This window comes from Ceratotherium simum, chromosome 28, assembly GCF_057802395.1.
Source record: "Ceratotherium simum simum isolate JZ-2026a chromosome 28, ASM5780239v1, whole genome shotgun sequence".
Classification (NCBI taxonomy): Eukaryota; Metazoa; Chordata; class Mammalia; order Perissodactyla; family Rhinocerotidae; genus Ceratotherium; species Ceratotherium simum.
Window position 1 is genome coordinate 25,792,239 of NC_141927.1, and position 22,849 is coordinate 25,815,087.

At 47.1% G+C, this 22,849-nt stretch overlaps 1 protein-coding gene across 4 annotated transcripts in view; it reads right to left on the bottom strand.

Moving 5' to 3' along the window:
• The window catches only part of PRAG1 (PEAK1 related, kinase-activating pseudokinase 1), a 51,040-nt gene extending 28,405 nt beyond the window's left edge, over window positions 1-22,635 (bottom strand). The window contains exons 1-3 of one of the 4 annotated variants that reach the window (XM_087418468.1): window positions 22,395-22,635; window positions 17,085-17,501; window positions 13,409-15,252 (exon numbers count right to left, since the gene is read on the bottom strand). In XM_087418468.1, the coding sequence (XP_087274594.1) occupies window positions 13,409-15,252; window positions 17,085-17,375 (2,135 nt within the window). In that variant the 5' untranslated portion in view covers window positions 17,376-17,501; window positions 22,395-22,635. The other 3 variants (XM_004428807.3, XM_087418467.1, XM_087418469.1) reach the window with 3 other exon arrangements.
• Window positions 22,636-22,849: the final 214 nt, after the last annotated feature.

A 22,849-nucleotide genomic window follows, 5' to 3' on the forward strand; every position in this document is an offset into this window, starting at 1 on the left:
CTCCACTATTTGGCCACATCCTAAAGTCAAAATCATTAAGCGATTCAACCTGAAACGCCAAGGTTGCTTTGTGAATAAGAGCCCCGTTTTTAACTTATCGTATGCCCATATTACCTTCAGTGTATCCCCCATCCTGTCTATTTTGAATAGCATTCCAAAGTTTTCATCAAATATTGACTGCCTACTCTGTGCTGAGCACTGTGTTAGGTGTTGGGGATACGACAGTGAGTAAAAATGACACCATCCCTGCTTCAACAAACCTACAATCCAGTTGATAAATATTATCAAGCTCCTATAAAAAAGTATCCAGAGTGTTCTGTATACTTCACATACATCTTCAGAAAAGGTTTGCAGCCCTGAGGTAGAGCATCCTGACGCAAAATCTTTCTAAAATACTGCTCTCATAATGACGGCCGACCCTAAAGAGTCTTACACAGAGCTCCTGTAAGGATTCTTGACCTCAGCCACCACATTGGATCAGCTCAGGTCCTTTGTGGTGACAGAAACACACACCCCAGATTTTCTTTGACACTCTCAATTTCAAATATTTTCCCCCACTGTCCATACATTAGAACACACGCCTAGATTTCTTGTTTGGAAAAAAATTATCACCATTTTGGTTAATATACTACTACTTCCCCTCATAAGTCCTTTGCTCCAATTGGGTTAGTCTCTCATTGTCCCCAAAGCACCCTGCATTTCTGTCCCCACCCTGGCGCAGAGGAAACAATTCTCTCTCCCCTTCAAACCTTTCCATCCTCAAGCATCAGTATCACTTACCTACAAATTCCTCCCAAGCCATTTTCAGTCTTCTCTGCCTGATCTGTCCCCTCTGGAACTCACATTGAACTGAGTCTGATTCATATCACTGAGCATTTGGTCATAATCCTGGTTAGATTATTCTAATTGTTTCATGTGAACTAGGCTTGTTACCACCCCCAAATTATAAACTGTTTGAGGAGCTGTGTCATAGTCAAGACACGCTGGAACACAGAGTAATTATTAAATACTTCTTGATTAAGTTTATCTGCCTCAGTTTCAATAACTCGGTGGCATCTGGAGGATAAATGTTTCCTTTAAGAAAAGAATTACACTTGCCCAGCAAAACTTGCAAAAGGCAGGAACACTGAGCAAACAACCCTCAGGAAAGCTGCATTCAGTAGCTGAATCTTTCTCATATCTACAAAATACAACAGTCCCCAAATATCCTGAATTTGCACACATCTCATAGTTTTTAAATTTTTCTTTTTTCCAGGAGATGGGAGGAGCAAGGCAGATGACTAACCTGGAAAGGTTTTTATTGTTTTTTTCTTTGGTGTTCTTTGATGAAGATGCTAAGGGGTTATTTTGCAAGTGTCTATGTGCCACCTGAAAGAAGCAGTATCTTAGTTCTGCTCTGGGGGCCTGTTTCCCCACTGATCTATTTGCATGTATAAAGATAGGAAATCAGTTTCATTTTTGGTCAGATGACCTCTACGGTCCCCATGGTACAGGCCTGTTAATTTGCGTTTGCAGTTAGTGCACTAGTGACCACTGGGGCTCTGCAAGCTGAAAAACCCTTTGGTTCCACCTGAAGATGAATGCACTTTGCATTCAGTGGAAACCATTTAAAAATAGGAATAAAGCCATACTTATTTTTAAAGATAGACACACACACACGTTGAAGTTACTAGTTAGTTTTAGACAAGGATAAAAATGCTTAAATTGGTCACATGGAAATTTGCAGGCATTTGCCCTGACTATATACAGATATACTTTGGCATTGAGAGACGCAAATATTTTTAAAAGATGACCTTTCAGGTCCCAGAAATTCAAAGTCCTCTATTTGTGGCCCCAGTCTGCATGGTTGTGTTCTTTCCTGAAGAAGCTCTGGGCTGCCTGGTGCAGGAGTGAGGAAGGCAGATGTGTGGGGTTACCTAGCACGGAGAGATTTCAGCTAAGGCTGAGGACAGGGAGACAAGCTGTTGAGAGCAGGTAAGCGAGTGCTAAAGAACTCATGACCCCATCACCCAGTCCACTACACTTTCATCTCCAACACAATCACCTAAGAACAATGAGTCTCCAACTCCTGGCCTGGAAAGTCAAGGAAGAAGCTCTTACATCTGTTCACACAAGGGGCAGATGGGAAGAGAAGATGAAAAGGAGATGAATAACAAATGGAAGTCAGGACTCAGCAAGTGCAATTCACAGAAGGGCACCTCCCACCAGCTGCCCTGCCTACAGGCCAGCACAGTGTGGGAAGACCTTCAGGAGCCTTCGGGAAGAACAGTGATGCAAGCATTTGAATAACTTCCCAGATGGACTTTAGAGTCACCTAGGAAGGCCGCTGATGTGGTGGTTAGGGGCGTCAACCCGCTGCCTGGGTTTAAGTCCTGCCTCCACTGCTTAGGGGCTGAGTGCCTTGGAAAAGGCACTTAATCTCTCTGTGCTTGAGCTTCCCATCTATAAAATGAGGATAACAATAATACTTACTCTCATGGGGCTGTTAGGAAGATTCAATGAGTTAACATTTAATAAGCGCTAAAAACAGCATCGGGTACATTGAAAGTGCTAGTTGTATAGAAAGATGGATGGATGGGTGGATGGATGGATGGATGGGTGGGTGGGTGGATGGATGGATGCATGGATGGATGGATAGGGAGAGAGAGACAGAGACAGAAAGAGGACTTTAGCAGCCCCCAGTAAACCCAGTAATTCTTTGTGCTACCTGGATAGAAGTAGAAGACAGCAGATGAGCTAGACTTTTCACTCTCTCTGGATACCTCTACTTTTATTATGGTTCTTTAAAGAGACTCAAAGAAGAAAATTCACTAGAGTGATGCTTTGAGGACATGCTTTATTCTAAAATAACTAGGAAGAGTTGATTTGTCCATCAACCAGACCACGGTTTTAATCTATGTCTCAAGAGCTGGGTATTTTATAGTGTTGCCCCTGGTTCACAAGCTGACATACTCCTCAGCTGGCCAGGTGGTTTAGCTCCATTATACAAAAATTTAGAAACAGAAGAACCTCTTTTATTATATAAGTCTGTGTTCCCTCCACAAAAAAAAAAGAACCTCCCATGATTCCTTCCCCCTTCACACCACCTCCCCAGCCTCCGGCACAAAGAGGACTCTGGAGATTGACTAAACCAAAACAGTAGCAAGTTGTTACTCACCAACTTAGGAAGTGCTGCTGTTCTAGTCCTGACCTATTCCTGCTGGAATCCATCCACCAAGATGATCTGTGCCTGACCAGAATCTTTTTGTTTCTAAACTACTGGTTTTGGCAACCCTGCTTTCAGAATTCTCTCTCTCTCCTTCGCTTGATTCAGCGAATATTTCAAATCCACTTTGTTGACACAGCTTCTGAGCGCAACTATTTGGCTTAAGAAATCTGTATGTATTTATATTAGACTTCATTCCTACCCTCCTGGCTCAGGAGATTCAGGCTATTTGTAACAAAGCTACCAGGATGATTTACTTCTCCACTCCCCGCTCTGGTCTAGCCTGTTGCTCAGTAAGGATGAGGTTCCCCTCCCACTCCCAGGCCAGTGTTTCAGCACTCTCTTATGTGCTCCTCAACAGCTCCATCTCCCTGTCCTCAGACTTAGCCAAAACCTCCCCACCCTAGGTAAGGGTTTTGGTCACCCAATTTCAATGTCCGGGTGGGGGAAGCTCCTAACACCACAGATTCTTGGACACAAGCTGGGTGTCCTACAATTCAACTTAATTCTGACGCTATCTACCTGGAGATAACATCAGATCCCAAAGGTTAAGAGCTCAGTCCCACAGTCCCCTGCCCTCTGTTGCAGATGCCAATTGCAAGTCCAGGTTGTCACCTGTGCTTCTGACTGACCAGCTACAGATTGGAGGTTCCAACGACCCCCTCCTTTGGTTTGATTAATCTTCTAGAGCAGCTCACAGAACTCAGAGAAACATTTTACTTAAAAGGATATAACTCAGGAACAGCCAGATGGAAGAGATGCGTAGGGCAAAGTATGTGGGAAGGAGCGTGGAGCCTCCATGCTCTCTCTGCCCACATCTCCACATGTTCGCCAACCTGGAAGCTCTCCAAACTCCATCCTTTTGGGTTTTAACGGAGCCTTCATTACATAGTCATGATTGATTAAATAATTTTAATCATTGGCCACTGGAGATTGAGTCAACCTCTAGTCCCTCTCTCCTCTCCAGGACGTCATGGGACTGAAAGTTCCAACCCTCTAATCACATGGTTGGTTTCCCTGGCAACCAGCTCCATCCTTAGGAGGGATCCAAAAGTCACCTCATTAACATAATAAAAGACACATTTATGGCTCTCAGCACTTAGGAAATTCCCGGGGTTTTAGGAGCTCTGTGCCAGAAATGGACGCAGACCAAATATATATTTTTTATAAATCACAATATCACACTAGGTAAATCCAAACGTCTTCTGTCTTCACTCTTGCACTGAGAAGCCCAGTGCTTCTCTAGGAAAGTACACCACCATGCAGACTGGAACCACAATTAATTCACGCTTCCTGACTTCATCTAGCTCTTGGGGCTCCCTGGCAATCATTGCACGTGACCTCTCATTCTCCAAAGCAGCTATTCCAAACTTCATCACTTTTCTTGATATTCTTATCACCATCCTTACCTCTCTCAAGTAAGTCCTCTCTTTATCTACCATCGTTCACAGTCTCTCTTCATGTTCGTATTTACTTCAAGTGTAGAGAGGTGAGAGAATCATATGCCTCAATTAATGATACACTTTCCCATTGATCTGCATTATTTTAGTCTTTCTCTTCATCCCATCTCTACTCTAATTCTCTACTTTCCCAATCCCACTTCCAGGTACCCACACTGTATTTCCTTGGAGATATATATATCTTTGGATTTATCTTTAAAGAAGATATACTGTTACTTTGTGCTTTTAAAATTTATATTAATTACAGTGTGTTATAGATCTTGTTCTGTTTCTTAGCTATTTCACTCAATAACCACTTTAAGGTCCATTTGTTTCTACATATACATCTAGTCCATAGCTTCTGACTGCTATTAAGTATTTCATTTCATACTCACTACATTTGACGTTTCTATTTCCCTGGAGATGAATATCTGGGTTTGCTCCAACTACCTGCTACTATGAACAATGTTGTAATGATCTTCATTGTATACATTCCCTTATTGACTTGTGTGTGTGTTTCTCTGAGGCATATACTTAGTAATGAAGATTGTGGGGGCATAGTGTATTCTTATACTTAATTTTATTGGCTAATTCATATTAGCTCCACTTACACCAAGTCCTCAGTATTCAGTGATTAAATGACTGTCAAGATCAAGAAAGTCTCAGACTCTGAACTATAAGAAGAATCTCTTTCATTTTCTTTCTCTGCTTTTACAGGAAGCATGGACAAGCATTGAAAGTAGGATAAGAAGTAAGATCAAGGGGCTGGATTTAGGATTCAGTGTACAGAAAATGTCCCTGTTTCAAGTTTTGGAGAGGACATGAATGTAGAGAAGACATTTTGAGAGATTTGAAGGGAGGTCACCAAGTAAGTATAACAGATCAGAGAATATTCCTGCCCTGGTTTTCTTTTACTTTCTCCTAGGGAGACATACTTTATTTAATAATATTTAATTTCCATTTTCAAACTATCCCTCTGAAAGATTCTGATATACCTCCTGCCCCTACTCCTTCACCCTCCAAACAGGGGCATGGATAATCAGAGCTACACACCAAAGAGGGTGAGACTAAGTGAACATACATTGTTTAACACGATTTAAGGACTGAAAGAGTAAATTTAAGTTCTATAAAGAGAAATAATACTTTAAATAATGGATAATTGACTTAATGGTAACTGTTATTTACTAAAATACAGAGCTCCAAAAATTTATGAAATATTCATAATCACTCTTTACAACTTATGAAATATTTATAATCACTCATTAAGAGGAAACAAAACATTCTGGCATAACAGTCTGAAATTTGAGGTTGTAATGAAAGAGGATGGCCATCTTCTGCCAAACACCTAGCTTAGGGCCGCCTGGGCTGGAAAGATCACAGATACCCTCCCAGGTATGGGAACACTTAGATTCTTAAATTAAGATGAGGAACAGTTCTTGACCATCAATGATTTTGCATTATAGATGGTAAACTTTAGATTTTAAAGCTGGACTGACAAATAGCTGGCACGAGTGTCTGCAGTCCCTCCTTGCATAACCTGCTTTCCTGAAGGGTGGGCACATAGCCTCACTGTTTTCCATGTGGACCTCCAGACTGCTACTCTAATTGATTGGAAGTGGTGTGGAGGATGCAATCTAAATGCCCTCATCATTCAAGAATATGAGATCACAAATTCTTCCTTTTGATCTGCACATACTAATAAGAATTATTTTAAGTGATATCCCCACTATGACTGATTTTAAAATTCTAAAGACTCTTCTGCCCTTTATTCCTGATCTTCAAGGTCATATTACTTATTAATATTTCGATTTATCTCAACTATTCTTGTATTTATCTAGTGTAGTTTTGTATTTTCATTCATTTTGACTGCCATATAGAGCTCCTGAGGAGCAGGAGCCATTCTGAAGGGTTTTCTACAACTCAGGAACATACAGTGGTAACACCGCCAGTTATTTGCCTAGGTTTTAGACTTTGGGAACATTTTTATAGCACATGCATTAGTGGGCATGAAATGACTAAAAACCAACTACCAGGAAGTCAGGGGGATCATTTGATAGTGGTAGATACTAAAATTAACTGGAGAGTAGAATATCTGAGTAAAAAGGGAAGGATTTTTCTAAAGTAGCCTTTAATCTGGAAGTTCCTCTTCTCCCCCAATGAGGAACAGTTGTTTATATGACTTCTTGTTAGAGAAGCCCAGAGAATAAGTCCTCCAGTGCACCAGACAAAGGCTAACAGAAGCAGGAACGTTTACAGAGTTATATGGGAACAGCATGAACACCCTTAACACTCAACATTTTTAGGGATCTGCCCAAAATTCAGCAGAAAGAAATAATAAGTGATTCCAGCACAGAGGATGAAGACCCTGATCTTAAACTGAAAGTTATCAGCTGCAGAAAGGGACGCTGAGTGTTCTTCGTAGTTGGTCTATCAACCCTGCTAGAAGGAAATACAAGTCCTTTCATGAGCACATTCATGATCCCAAAACAACAACAACAAATTACTTGCACCAAGTATAGAGAAAATTTCTCACCAACTGATGAGTTCCACACCCCAAAAGTAGGCTGGCCATTCTAGGAACAAAGTCCCTCTGATCACTTGATGGACAGAGGGGGCTTGATCATAGGGCCCAGGCTTGTGTTTGCAACCGGACCCAGAAAGCATGGAAAATCTATTCTCAGAGAAGTGAAACCACACCCTAGAATTCCTTGCAACTCACTGATGGGGAAAAAAAGTCCTTAGTTGATTACTACCTGAAAGAAACATTCTTGTGGCAAGGGAGGGCTGGCTCCACACACCTGCTCAGCTTTAAAAGAAAAAAAAAAGCAGAGTAAGAGCCCAGTTGCAGAAGTGAAATATACAATCTTTGGAGAGTAATTAATCTGTGAGAGGATGCATTATGCCCACATGGTGTTTGCCCACCTTGAAGCATTAATAATTATTAACCTCAGCTTCTTTAACTCAAGGTGACAATGTGCCTCTGAGCAAGGCTAGCCACAGAATTACAATGAGGTGTCCAGTGAAATCTCAGGCCGAGATCTGTAATTAACTCCAGCCTTTTTTTTTCCTAATTCAACAATCCTTTATTGAATACCTACTATGTACCAGGCACTGTGCTGAGGTATCCTATGGGAAAGTCAAAGAAAAATGGTCCCTGTACTCCCAGGAGTTTACAATTTCTTGAGGCGATACAAACATGGACCCAATTTAATCTACTGCAAGACACACTGTGTTAACCACTGAAACAGAGGCATGAACAGATCACTGGGGCAACCCAGAGACCTGGGTTTCAGAAAGATACTTTGATACAAGTATTCAAAGCTACTTGTTCCTTTCTTCAACATTTCTTTTATTTATTTACTTTTTTGGTGAGGAAAATTGGCCCTGAGCTAACACTTGTTGCCAAATTCCCTCTTTTTGCTGAGGAAGAGTGCCCCTGAGCTAACATCTGTGCCCATCTTCCTCTATTTTATATGTGGGTCTCTGCCATAGCATGACTTGATGAGTGGTATAGGTCTGCACCCCAGATCTGAACCCGCGAACCCGGGCTGCCAAAGTGGAGCGCGCCAAACTTAACCACTACGCCACGGGGCTGGCCTCAACATTTCTTGATGTGCAAAGCACGGTTAGGTGGTTTTGGAAAAACTGAAATAAACAAGATATAGTCTCTGCCCACAACGTTTATTTGACAAATATTTCTTGAGCATCTGTTACGTGCCAGGCACCAAACAGGATATTATGGGATTACAGATGGCTAAGCATGCTCTTTACCTTCAAGGTGCATCTGGCCTTTTTATTTTATTTTATAAATGGTTTATATGCCTGTACTAAGCTTGATCTTGGATCAGGTCAAAAGACAGTTAAAGGAAAGGCTGTTCTTCCACTATCCCTGGGCACCCTGAGCTTACCTTTGCATTACTGAACAGAGCACCCAACGCGGTGAGATTCCAGATGCTATGATAACAGTCTCATCAAAGGGAATCAAAGCACGGGTGATTTGGTTGTCATACTGCACATCTGCTGGTTTCATTTATACCAACCAAACCCTCAGGGGCCTTGAGAAGCAGAACCCCAGTCACTGGCTTCTTAGCACCTTGCACAGAGCCTAATAAAATAAGCAATTTGTAGATATCTGATGAATTAAATAAAGACTCTCCAATCCCTAGCCTTAGCCATGGATGTACATTTTCAAAAATGGAGAGAATGTCCTACGTATTTTATATATACTATTGTTCAACTCAGGGATTTTTTTTCAATTACAAAATAGGAAGCTAGGAATCAGTTTTAATTCTCCCTGCATCATTAGATGTCCAGTGTTTTCAGGTTCTAGCCACAAACTCATGGGAGGAGGCCAGCTATTAATTTGCCCTGGCAGGGAGCAGAATATAAACTTGTATTGTTGATACATGTGCTTTGTTCTGTTTGCCAAACTCTATATGTAAATGTGTGGGGCAATTTCTTCCCCTGAAGTATGCCCAGTATTCGTTCTCCCCTCCACTTACTTGACCTTCAGCTTACTTATTTCAGTTTTGTCAAAAAGGCTAAACATAGTCAGAGAAGATTCTTGAAGCAAATATAGTGCTTTCTAATACAAACTGTGATTTTCAAAACGCCACACGGAAAAGCCCATTACACACCACGACTATGGGATTTTCCAGTAAATTGCTGCCATCCCATCATAATCCACTACAGCAGAAAGTGCCTCAATAAAGCATCTGGAGCTTTCATCAGATTGGATATGGAGCCTGGAGACAAATGCCCGTCTTGTTCATTCTGCTCCCCTCCGCGGGGCTCATGCCGAGAGACCACGTTACAGAGAGACCACACAATGTAGTTGTCTCGATTCCTCTGGTTAGCAAAGTGGCCACTTTTGTGGACAGAAAAGTGCTCCTTCTATGACACTGTTACCACCTGTCTCCTGAGAAGCAAGGTGGGAGGGAGGGGGCAAAGGGAATTAAGAATGAGCAAAGCTCAGGGACAGACTCAGTCTCTGCTCCCCAGGATCCCCGCAGAGGAGGGGAGGAACTTATTTAAATAGGGGGTTAAAATTACAATTAGCACGAGTGATAACTTTAAAACCTCTCTCACTTTCTTGGAGAAACTTTTCTTTCTTTCGATTAGTCTCACCTGGGGCCAGACCGTTTGGCAACTAAAACCATATAAACCTGTCTTAGTTCTTCTTCGCCTGCCGTCCTCTAATTCCACCTCTGAGTTCAGGCCTATCAGCCTAATTTGGGGTTTCTTTGCAAAATGCTTATCTGCGCTAATCTGATGATTCTCCCTCAACTGACCTTGTCACTCAAAAGCCATAAGTCATTTAAAACCAGCTTTGCATCTGTGAGGAAATAAAAGGCAGAAATAAATTTGATTCTTTTGCATCTTAATTATTTCCCCAGGCACTGCTGCTCTCATTAAACCACCTTAAGTCTTGAACGTGACATTTAAACTAAGAAGTCCACACTTCCTTCCTGCAGTTTTTAGTTTTTTTGTGTGTGTGAGGAAGATCGGCCCTGAGCTAACATCTGCCAATCCTCTTCTTTTTGCTGAGAAGACTGGCCCTGGGCTAACATCCATGCCCATCCTCCTCCACTTTATATAGGATGCCACCACAGCACGGTTTGACAAGCGGTGCATCGGTGCGCGCCTGGGATCCGAACCGGCGAACTCCGAGCCGCCGCAGCGGAGCACGCGCACTTAATCGCTTGCGCCACCAGGCCGGCCCTAGTTTTTAGTTTCTTAAGCAGCAGTGCTTGTCTATCTTCACCTTCAAACTCTGCCCTAAATTGGGGCAGGGGTGACCCAGAGACTCTGTGGGGTCCATCAGTCTAAATAGGTGTGAGCTTGTGTGAGCAGGAGGTTGCCTTGGCAACAGGCGGTAAGGAAGCACCCAGACTCTGCCTTACCTGCCCAGTAGGAGGGGTGGGCACCCGCTTAAACACCTCTAAAGGGCTTTCAGCACATGAAATGAGCATCTAGAGCCTTTGTCCTACATGGCATTACAGCAAGAGGTTTCTCAGGAACCCCGATGGGAGTTTACAGCGGACAATCTCTTAGACAGATAAGCTACTGCCAAACATTCAAAATAAGACCACATGGAAAGCCAACTCACTCTCAACATCTACAGTCAGTTTCATAAAACAGGACCATAGGCAAACCAGAAAATCATTCTCTGTTCTTCCATAATGGCCCTAGAAAGCAGATGGATCTAAGTGTAAGCAAAAAGTCACACTGTAATGCATGAAATGACCCCTTTCTCCAGAGTTTTGCATGTACACACTACACATCATGAGATCCGTTACCTTTGTTTGCAGGTGAGGCTGATCCTTAGAAACAGGACCCATTTAACAGATGGCCCATGTGAAGACATTAGGTTAATCTGGTATGTCGCTCAAAGACCTTCCAACATTTTTCCATCTTAGAAACTGACATCAGCCTGCTATAGTTACCAGTATGGCACTAGAATTGGTATTGGATCAACCGTGGGCTACATTCTCATTAATGTTCTGATGTGCCATCACCTGAGCTGTGAAGTTTGAAGACTGTGGGTCCCTGACACCCTCTTCAGAGGAATTCAGTAATTACTGAGTTCCAGAATTAAAAGTTAGCTTATGGTCCCAAGCCTTTATGCTCTTTTATCTCCTCACCCAGGAAATGAGATGATTCAAGACATAATGCCTGTAATGCTTGAAAAATCTTCCCCAAATGAAAATATATACTAGTTTGATTTATTTTAAATAGTACCAGATGCTCTTTTCTTTTTTCTGTGTTCCCTTAAGCTAGTTAATTTTATTTCCTAGATTTTTCTCCCAAAAGTCTTGAAAATAAGAACTTTTTTTTTTAAGAGCTGGAACCCAGAACCTCTGAGATTCCCACCTGGTTTGAGCTGTATATGACCCAATGATTTTATCATAACAAACTGGGCAATAAACTCTGATTTCCACCCAGATGCTAATAAACCCTACCTGAGTCATGTTGCTATGGCGACTGGGGTTTCTGCAAGCTCTGTGATTCTTAAGCAAGAAAGTTTTGGTTCCTTCTCCAAGGCTCAGGTGGTGTTCCTGGGAATGGGCCAGGCCTGTTCCTACAGGGTGTGGGTGTCACGGCCACAATCAACAGCTCGGGGTGGCTTTTGCCTACATAATAACTAACCTCTGCATTGGATTCTGTTCCTTTCATGTGAGGCTTTCAACAACATGGTGTTATAAAAATATTGCTATCACCATTTCATTTGAGAGAAGAGTAACCTGGAGGCTCAGTCATGGCAAGTGGCTTGCTCAAGATCACTCAGCCTGCAGGTGAGATGGATGCAACATGAACTTGATTTTCTGATGCCAGAGGCTGTGCTTCTCACTAACCTACCCAGGTCTGAGGCAGACAGAGCCATGCCCACATTACTCTCATGCCCTATGCCCATGGATGTGCCCTATATGTTTAGCACAGACTTTGGAGCCAGACTGCTGGGTATGGCTGTGTAACCTTGGCAGATGACTTCAGCTCTATCTCTGTTTTGTCATCTGTAAATTGGTGGTGGTAATTCCTACCTCCAAGGGCTGTTCCGAGGAGCAAACGAATTAATGTGTCTAACTCTCTCGGATCCGTGCCCTGCCCATAGTAAGCGCCATATAAATGGGAACTTTTCTTAGCTGCTGAATGCTTCATTCATTCAGGGTGTTAAAACTGTAGCCAAAGAGAGTCTGCAGTCACCTGAGGATCTGGAGGGTGTCTACTCTGCACGGTAGGCGGCCAGTGCAATACCAGAACAAAGTCGTGGTCATGGAAAAAGCCTGTGTTAGAACGCATCACAGCCTGAGAGGCCTTGATGTTCAAAGTAAGCTGTCACAGCTGTTTCTCTCTGCGGTCAATTCCCTGCTTCTGACATCAACCTGGAGGCATATGAGCCAAAACAGAACCACCGCAAATGACACGACGAGAGAAAGTCTGTTCAGGAAGGCTGTCATTTTTTGAAAAACAGCAGGTTTCTCCTTTCCCTGATAGGAATCAGGTTTTTTCTCTAATAGAGAGAAATTTTTTTTCCAGAATTTAAATTCCTTGCACAACTCAATACCTTAAAAAGGGCATTTATTTTTTCTTGAGCCTTTGAAAGGCACTTTAAACTAGCAGGAGCTACCAATGAAGCAGTGGCGAAAGCTGTGAGTTTCAGCAGCTGAAATGAAACTACTTTTTTTTCTTTAAAAATATACATCTAAGGGTTACGAACCACGTGCAGAGCCTCCTACTATTCTGCTTTTGGCCCCAAGGCCTAATTGCCATCGTGGTAACAGTTTCTGGAGCACACATGTGGCATGGTCCATTTTTCTCCCCATCTCTTTGCCTCTCCAAATTCTGTAGCAGAGCCTCCTTAGGCCTTCTGTTGCATGTTTAAATGGAGAATTTCAGGGATTCCTTGAAAAAGGCTGCTGAAGATACTTCAGAGAGATGAAGAGAAAAAGAGCACCAAATTATAAAATTATGAGCACCAGGAAAGAGCAACAGCTTGGCAGTGCTTCTTGGAAAGATTCCTTGCAAATAACCAATCCCAAGCAAGGCATCCCTTGGAGGTTTGTTTGCTGACTACAAACATGAACAACTCTCAGAAATTTACATACAGGCTCAAGAGCCTTTGGGCAGAGGGTGGTGCCCGGAGGGCAGGACTCCCAGCCTGCCTCTGAAGCCGTTTGGTAAAGGAGGCAAAAACAAAGGTTTCTGGAAGAGCCCTCTGTCCTGCTAGATGAGCCCCGAGTCACACACAGACAATAGTACTCACCTCGACTTTGGAGGCGGCGGAGGAGGCGAGAATGCCTCCATCCCGCTTCTGTCCTTGGGGAACTCAAAGGCAAAAGAGGCCGATTTGCTCATCCCAGTCCCGGCTTTGCTGTTCTGCTCAGAGGAGCTGTCTGTGGGGCACAGACGGTGCCAGGTGGAAGAGTTGGAGGGGTCCATGGTGCCATTTTCCATCTCTCTTCCCCTTTGATTCAAGTCCTGTTCCAGCTCCTCTTCTTCCTCTATCCGGCACTGACGACTCCAGGCCCCAGTCTGGTACCGGGACCGCCTCTGGTCCAAGGCTGAGGTGGTGGCGGCAGGCGGGGGGCACCTGATGGAGTCACTAGTGGGGATGCCGTTGGCCCGGCAGGAAGAAGCGGGGTCAGCGGGGCCCCTGGAGGAAGGCTGGGGCCCAATGCCGCCACCAGAGCTACCCTCGCTGAGGTCAGACAGTGGGGAGGGAGATGGTGACACCGGGGACCCTCCGGGGCTACTCTTGGACAGCTTGGGGGGAATGGCAGGCCTCCCCTTGGGTGTGTTCTCACTTGCAGCGTGACGGTGGCTTTCCCTGGAGCTCAGCCTCTGGCCAGCTGAAGTCTCCTCTTCGCCTGCCTCAGAGTCCTGGCTCACAGGCCCACGTGGCCACTGCACCCCCACTGCGGAGTCAGGGCTGCTCAGGTAGATCGTCCGGTGGTCCTCTTCTGGGTGCGCTGCCATGACTGTGATGGTGGCCGCCACCTGGGGGGCCATATCCGCCACGTGGGGGGCCACATCTGGGCCTTCCCGGTCCCGGCCCCAGCCAGATGCTGTTTTCTGAGCCCAGGTGTTAGCTGTCTGTACCTGGCCCTGCCCCTGAGCAGCTGCCACCTGTTCTGCCTTGGCCTGTGGCCTAGAAGGCCTTGGAACCTTCTTCCTCTTGGTGCTCTCAGCATAGATGGGTTCAGGCTGTACAGCTTCCCTGGGGTGGGCTGGGGGCTGGGGCTCCCCAGTTGGCCCAAGGCACCTGTTAGAGGTCACCACATGGCAGCCAGAGTCCTGCTGCTTGCCAGGCACAGCTTCCTTCATGAGGGAGCAGTAATCGCTCTCAAGATGGGGGCCGAAGGGGCTGCTGGTGCCGCTGCTGGCACTCCCACAGGAGAGGCCATCCGGAGAACTGGCGGCCTCTGAGGGAATGGACGGTTTCTTGGGGCCCAGGCGGGACGGGTTCTCTGTCGGGCCCTGGCCACAGCACTCCTTCGGGAAGCTCAAAACTCGCTTCTCCTCTTCAGCCGGCCCCACACAGGATCTCTGCTCCCAACACGATGGCGAGCAGTCCCCTCCACCAAGTCTGTGCCGGGAACCCTCAGCCTGTGAGGTGTCCTTGGCAATAGGGCTCCCAGGGCAACAGTCCAGGATGGAGCAGTATTCTCCCCCTTCACTGTCCCCTGAGGGTGAGCATCTCTGATCACTGTCATCCTCCGAGGGCAGGGACTCCTGCAGGGGCTGTGGAGAGGGGTAGGGCCCAGGGCCCTTGTGACAGCCAGATGTCATCCCCGCAAAGGCAGCCAGTTTCTGGCGGAAGCTCTCCTGAGTGGAGGTCAGCTCTTGGTAGGGAAACGTGGGTTTATCTTCTTGCCCAACCTTCTCGTCAGGGAAACTGACCGGGTGGAAGGCAGTGCTCCGGTCCCCCCGGGCCTCTCGGCCATGCAGGCCGACCATGGCATACGCAGGAGGGCATCGAGAGTGGCCATCTGTGGAGGCAGGGGGCCCAGCAGGTTTCTGGAGGCCACGGAAGCTGCCCAGGTAAACTATCGGCACATCTTCCTGCTTCGGGAGGGGGAGCTTGCCGGGGGTTCGTCTCCAGATGACCTACACAGCCCCAAGGTTAAAAGACTTATGTTAGAACTTGTCAGAGAAAAAAGGAAGAGAGAAAAAGTGAGAGGGAAGGGCCGTGGCATTGCAGACTGTCTTCTGTGCTGCTCTGAGGACGCTCTGCAGCACGCCCACCATCTGATCTCCCCACTGCCTTCTCTTCACTGCCAGGGCACCCGAGCCATTGGTCTGGCCAGACGCTGAGCTGCACTTCCCACCCATGGTCTGTAATTCTTTTGGCTTAAGTCTGTGAGGCAGGGGAAAAAAAGCGCTAAAAAAAGAACATTTTGCCTTCTCCCTCGAAACTGCCGGATGAGATAAGTTCTCTAATGGGTTTTGAAAATAGAGTTTTGGGTTTTGTTTAACTTTTGCTTTGAGTTCGTTAGTCTTTTGATAACTATGTCACAGTGCATTCCTGAAGGAGCCAAAGCTACAAGGCTTTTTAAAACTCCTTGGGTGGGTGGCGTGGGGGCAGGGAGCAGGAGGTGAGCGGTGGTTTCTGAGCTGGGTCCCGGCTTCCTTATTTATTATACATTTCTTCTCTCTGGGCCATGCCAAAGAGCTGCTCCTGCTCCCAGTTACAGGCAGTGACCTCAGGCTGAGCCTGCATAAGTGGCTGGACTAGTTGAGCTATGATACGGACAGTGGACTGGTCATTCCCATCACTGAAGTCACTGTCCCCTCCTCCTTCCTTTCTAAAAGCTCCCCCATCCCCACTTACAGAAGCAGCCTCAAAGTAGGGCCTGCAACTGGCTCCTTTCCAAGATGATTCGGAACTTAAAGAGTCCCTGGCTCACGTCTGTGAAGGGTGAAGGTAGGGAGAATGGCCTGGTGAATGGATGGAGCCAGCTGAGGAGAAATGGAGCTGCCCTGAGGGGAATGGAGCTCAGCGCAACCACAGGAAATGTCTCTCTTCAATTAAGCTCCCCCTGATTTAAAACCAACCTCTGATTTCACATAAACTCACACACCCCTCCTGAGCCACTCACCACGATGGTTTAGGAAAACTAGAACAGGCAAAGAGGTCAAACAGGTGGCAAGCAGTTCTCCGAATATGTCCTAGACGGAGAGCTTCCTAGACATGTCTAGAGGCAGCAGGCTCTACGTGCCCTCTACATAATTTTATCTTTGTGAGGGTTACCTGTGGGATGAGCAGAATGGTCTAATCTCTAGGGATGTACTGTTTTTAGTGACCCTAGCTCAAAGCTGGTAAAACCCAAGCTTCGAAACTGAAAATATGAACACTGGCTGGGAATTGGATGATATCAAGGAATTACTGCTAATATTTTTAAGTGCGATAATGGCATTGTGGTTGTATTTTTATAAAGGCTTTATTTTTTAAAGATGTACTGAAATGATGCGATATCTGGGGTGTGCTTTAAAATCACAAGGAAGGGAGGATGGGGTGGGGGCAGAGCTGAAACAAGATTGGTCATGGGTTGATGATTGTTGACGCTCATGCTGAAGGGTGGATGCACGGGATTCGTTATGCAATTATTGCTACTTATGTATACATTTAAAATTATCGATTGAAGAATTGTAAACACTTTTTTTAAAAAAGCTTCATGTTATGTGTCCTTATATTTATCCAAATAAATAATTAATACAGTCTCCAAATAAACTTTGAGGGACTGGATTACTGGTTCTTAGCCTAGAGGAGCAGATAGAAAAGAGGGCGGCAGGGAGGATGGAGCAGTCTTGGGGCAGGCTGACGGGATGCCATCCTGCAGGAGTCTCGCTCTAACAGTGCTCCCTGGCTACCTGCAGTCACCAAGTGTTACGACAAGAACAGCCCCTGTAAAAATACCAGCGGTGTTAGTCAGCCTCACCTGTGAGACGTCAGTGTTCATGTTGGCCTCTGTCCACACATCAGAGGCCTCGGAGCTCATCATGGTGGGCTTCACAGCGATGGTGGGCTTGGAGTAGGGCGAGCTGTTCACACCTTCATCTTCCAGGCGGCAGTTCTCAGGCCTGGGGGGCAGGCGCGGTGGAGGGGGCAGGCTGCCTGCTCTTGGCTGGGGGTGGCCAGGCGCCAGCTGGTGGTCACTCCGCAGGCAGAAGCAGTTCTTGCAGGACCCGGGCTTCCAGATGTGCTCCACAAAGTCACTGCACGCAGACATTTTCAGGCTCTCGGGGTTCAGTCGGACGGGCTGGTGTACCTTGAGCGGACGGTGTGCTGGTTCATCTTGCGCCTGGCTCTCTGGCGTGGTCTTGTGGGAGGCAACTGGGGGTCACAGAGCAGCTTCCTGGAAAGCAGAATACTCACCTGGTCAGAGGTCTCCCCACCAGGGGACGGGTGCATTATCAATTCCAGTCTGGTTATTTGACTGGGGAGTAGAATGGGGTGGAAGGAGGACAGGAGGAGCAAAAAGGTGAAGATTAGTGTTCCATTTATTCCAAGGCCCTCATCCATTTGTCATAAGGCTCCTAAAGTCATTCCGGTGATGTGACCTTATCAGAGGCTGTAAAAACTAAACACAACTCTGTTACGTGAATAGAGAGCATAAAAGACATTTCAGTCTCCTAAAATCCTGAGCGCTTGGAGATTTGGGGACAGTAATGGGAAGAAACCACACAGGTTTGAGAGGAGAAGCCTGAATCTCATTCATGCATTCATTCCCTGCTGCTAGGGGTCTAGAGCCTGGGACTCTGCCCCAGAGAAACGAGAACTTCAAAGCAGTACAGCAAATAAAGATGGTGGCTTCAGAGGATAAGAACTGTGTGAGCGGGGAGGCAGGCCAGGGCCCTGCCATCAGCTCTGTAATCCATACCTGTGACCAGGTGGAGATGGACTGGATGAGAAAGGGGAGTGGTGAGTGCTGGCCTGCCCCCCAGGGGAACCTCATTAGGAGGTCTGGCATCTTGGGAATTTGCCCCCCTCCTTATAAGAATAATTCCTTATAAGGAATAAGAAAATTCCGTATTCAATCCAGTGCTTAGTGGGGTCAATAAGGCTGGAGCTGGGGGCTGAGGGGGAAAAGAAAGAGAAATGCACGATCACTACAGTCCTGTGGTCCAGGGGTGGCTGGATAGAATCTAACAGAGGGAAGAGACTATCACACAGTTATTTTTCCCTATGGTAACCCTGGAGGTAAGGCAGTCTGCTTGCTGAAAGAGTTAGTTGCCTCTGAGTAAAACTGAAGGCAGAGTTTGCACCATAGAACTTAGTAAATTCACCGTTGAGGAGGAGCTCAAATGGTTGAGGATATTAACCAATTAACATGAAGAACACCGTCAGGTAGCTGTTATCCCCATGATATAGATGGGAAAAGAAGGCAACGACATAAACTAAGACCTGTCCATAGACACAGAGAGTTTGGTGGTCCTAGAAAGAGAAGCCCATTTCGTTGGCAGCCCCCCACCTCACGCGTCACGCGTCATTCAGCACACTGAGTCACTCGCCATTATCTGTTTGCTGCTCATTGCTCTCCTTTCCTCATTTAACTGAACAGACTTCCTCATGAGAATGTTCAAGAGAAAATCGTCCTTAAGAACCTAAGGTGAACAGGTTCTCATTAAACAAGGAGGGTTTTGCCCTGGGGTTTGCTCTCCACGTTCTTCCCGTGAGAACTTGCTTTGAGGTTGATGCTCTCTAAACTGTCAACAGGACTAACTAGATGGAATGAGCCAGGAGCCCCAGAGATCATTCCAGAATCTTTGTGGGAAGTGCTCTCTTTCTGGCCTCCCACACTCAGACAGGGGTGCTTTTTCAACACGTGCTGGAGCTCACTTTGCCTCCTTTCCCTCCAAAGTGCACCATGAAGCTAAATGAACACTCTGAAATGAAAGACAAGTATCTGTCTTCAGCCATCATTGTTAGGATCTTATGCATCCCTCTCAAGATGATTGCAGGTTAGGTTCTTCTCCCCTAAACACACCCATGTATCAGGTTCACTCTTTGCCAAGTTCCCCAGAAGAGGTCACTAAGCTTCAACAAGCAGAGGAGGATGGCAAGGACTTTTCTTTCTCCTACAATCTCAGGCCACAGACAGCTTTAGGCTCTGCTGCTAAATTTTGGAAGGAGGAAAAAGGGGAGGAAGAATTTTGGTGCTCAGTAGGGCAAGTCTCCATACCCCTGCCTGGAAGTGGGGAGTAGGTCCTTTCCTGGGGAGATGATGAAGGCTGCCTAGCTCTTCACCACCACTGAAAAAGACAGGCCCCTCTCTCCTGCAGGCAGAGGCTCCCACGCCCCTCAGTGGACGGAGGAAGAGAGCTTGGAAACCAGTTCTGTGTCGGCTCCTCACGTTCCTGAAGCTTCTCATAAAGCTGTGCTATCTGAGGAGGTGGGCGTCCAACCACTTCCTCAGGGCTACCACAGATTCACAAAGCAGCAGTTTTGGGTGGCCGCATCTCATTTCCTCCTCAACAGGCAACTGACAGCACAAGCTTGTGACGATTGTTTGGTGCCAGAGGTCCCCCACTCCTTAGCAGCCCATGGCCCACTACAGCCCTGGGACTCGTGGTAGGCTCTGGATTACTAACGTGCGAGAAGCTTCCTTTAGAACCTCTCAGCAGTTTATGAGAACTCTCTTCGTTCCCATCCTCAGCTCTGAAATTCTCTCACCATGGGCACAACTTTCGCAGCACAACTTTCGCAGCACAACTGCTCAGAGACACACAGGGTTTTAAAAGGAAGTCTTTGAATGAGAGAACAGAATGCAGCCCTAGGTTTCTCACCATCATTGACTCACTGCATCCTGTTAAAACTGGTTTCTCAGTCACGGCAAACAATTTACCACCAGGTCAAGCGAGAAAAGATTCTTTTCCAGTTCGATCTGTCTCGAGCGGTTCTGTGCCTGGAATTATCTCCTATTTGTTTTTTTGTTTGTTTGTTTGTTTTTGTTTTTTAATTTTTTGTTTATTGTAGTAACATTGGTTTATAACATTGTAAAAGTTTCAGGTGTACAACATTGTACTTCTATTTCTGCATAGATTACATCATGTTCTATTTGTTTTAAGTAAAAGATGAAACACTTAAGTGACGCTCACAAAGCAGGAGCCGAGAGCGCCTACCAGTGCCAGCTCTCCGTAGCCTGGGAATGGCAACTTCCCAGCCCACATTCCTTACCTCTGAGGGGAGGCGGCTCCCAGAATTATGCAAATTCCCCCATTTCAGTGGGAGGCAGCAGTGTAAGATTAGAAAAAGATCTCAGCATTCTTTCTGATCCAAATCCTGATAAAATATCTTTGCAAACTTCTGCACTAGATTTGTGGCTTCAATTTGTAAGACTGAAGCTGTCAGATACACTCCCACCCCATCTCAAAAAGAATCTGAAGAATTGTGGCCAGAACCATAAAATTAAGGCTCAAAATATTGCCCCTCATCCTTGCATCAAAAGTTGCTGTGCCTTACCCTGAAGTGACAGAATTCCAGAAAACATTCATCTAAACAATTTATATATACTACAATTAAATTAATGCAACAGTGGAAAAAGAAAATATGTATGGAAAGTGTTTGTCTAGATTTCGACATGCCAGTGACGGGTGACAGGGATGGAGAAAAGTGACAGCGTTAACACCCCCCCCCCCACACACACACACAGGGAAAGTCATGATATTCACCCAACCTTTTAGTTTCTTTTTTCTTCTCCAGTGCTATGTAATCTAATCTCAGCAGTAGGAATGTGGTTTTTGTGGGTTAGACCCATTCAGTCTAAACCAGTAAGGAGCATACCCAGTTCCACAGGACCCCAGGATAGCAAAATAATTGCAGAATTCCCCAGGACTTCCTATCAAATTTCTCTCTCAAAAAGGGAAGGAGTTGTTAACGACAGTTCAGTCGAGTGATCAATAAGGCCTTCGGAACCTGACTCTGGACTGAACGAATTGCAAAACTCCTCGCCCCTAGACCTTTGGGCTCTGCCGTCGGCTCTGCAAAGCCATGTGCTTGCTGGCTGAGCATTACCTGAGAGAAATATACACAGTCAGCCAGCCCTGCCTTCTTTCCCATTCATGGGACCGGAAAGTGGAGAGATTCTATTTTCTGTGTGTGTGTGTGTGTCCGGTGGGGAGTGGGCAGCACAAGCAAAGATTAAGAGCTTGCCCTCAGCACCCCTTTCAGAGGTCTCAGCCAGGGCTCAAGAAGAAGGCATCATCTCGTCCTCTCTGGAGACCCCGAGGCTGGCATCTAACCCGGTGCCGCATCAGAGGCAGCTACTAATCTGAGTCCCCAAACATCAACCTGCGATCCTGGTCCGCGAAGCCCTGTCGGTCTCTCCCTCTCTGCTCCGTTGACAATACTGCTGCCGTGGAAAGGAAGTCTCCACAGTAGCAATCTCCAAAGCGCTCCAGTCTCTTGCCCCACACAGAGCAGCAAACCGGCAGAACAGTCGGTTTCCCCTCCCGGAACTCGAAGGAAAGTTTCCCCGTTTTAAAGAGTGCGATTCTCGAATGATTCGAAAACCCCTCCGGTTTCCCTGTTCTCCGGGTTAGGCACCTCCACCTCCGGCACAACCCCGGGCGCACGCGGTCCGGACGCTCCACCCTCCCCAGGCGGCCGCCTGTCACCCCGGGGGACGCCGACAGGGGGTCGCCCGCTCGGCGATCGTAGCGCTCCTCCGAAGCTCCCCTCTGCGGCCACGTTTGCCAGACAAAAAGAGGCCACATTTGGAGAAAGCGTCGCGGGCTCACCTCGGGGCCGCGCTCCCCTGGCTTCGCCGTCGGTCTCCGAGCCGCCAGCCGCCCCGCCGGGCGCTCCGGAGCATTGTTTGGAGCGTGTGTGCGCGCGGTGCGGACCGGGCCGCGGGCGTGTGTCGTCTGCCTGGGCCCGGCGGCCGGGTGGCAGCTGCGAGCGCGGCTCCGCCCCCTCCGCCTCCGGTTACGCCGCCCGCCCCGGCTCCCGCCGCACCTCCGCAGTCCCCGCCGCCGCCCCGCGCGCCCCTAGTCGAGCGCGCCCGGCCGCTCTGCTCGCGCGCCCCCAGCTCCCTCCCGGGCGGGCCCCGGCTCTCCAGCCCCCGATTCCTCCAAACTCTGTGTCCGGTCCCTCCCCCCCCTCCCGCTCCCGATCAAGAGGCTCCGCCCCTAACCCGGGACTTGGCGCCGTCTGACCCCTGAGCGGAGCCCCATTTGTACCCCTCCCCAAGGATGACTCTGCGCGCTTCTGCAGGGGCGAGTTTCGGTGTTTGCAATCTTCCTCTTACCGTAATATATGCATAGGTATTATAGGTGTCCCGCATCGCTTCATCCAGCCGGCTCTGCAAGACCCTGGGTGGGAAGGGGCGCGGGGAGGGTAAAGCCGGAGAGCTGGAGTGGCGGAACGAGAAAGCCAGGCGTCGGGAGTGGAATGATGAGGTCGGGATCCCAGACGGGTTCCGAAAGCGGCGTGGGTACCGTGATTGTCAATTACCGTTGCCGGTGGGAGGAGGGTGGCGCGGGACAGAGCCGGGCTGGGAATCCTGACAGCGGGTTCCAAGTCCCGCTCAGTCCCTTGGCTGATTGGAGGCCTCAGGCAAACTGCTTAACCTCTTTGAACTTTGGTTTTCTGGATGTGGAATGCAAGGGTTAGACTGGAGGGAGCTGGTCGTCCACCACGCTGGGACACACAGGACTTCCGCAGGCCAATCTTACACCTGTGTTTACACCATTGCCAGTCAGT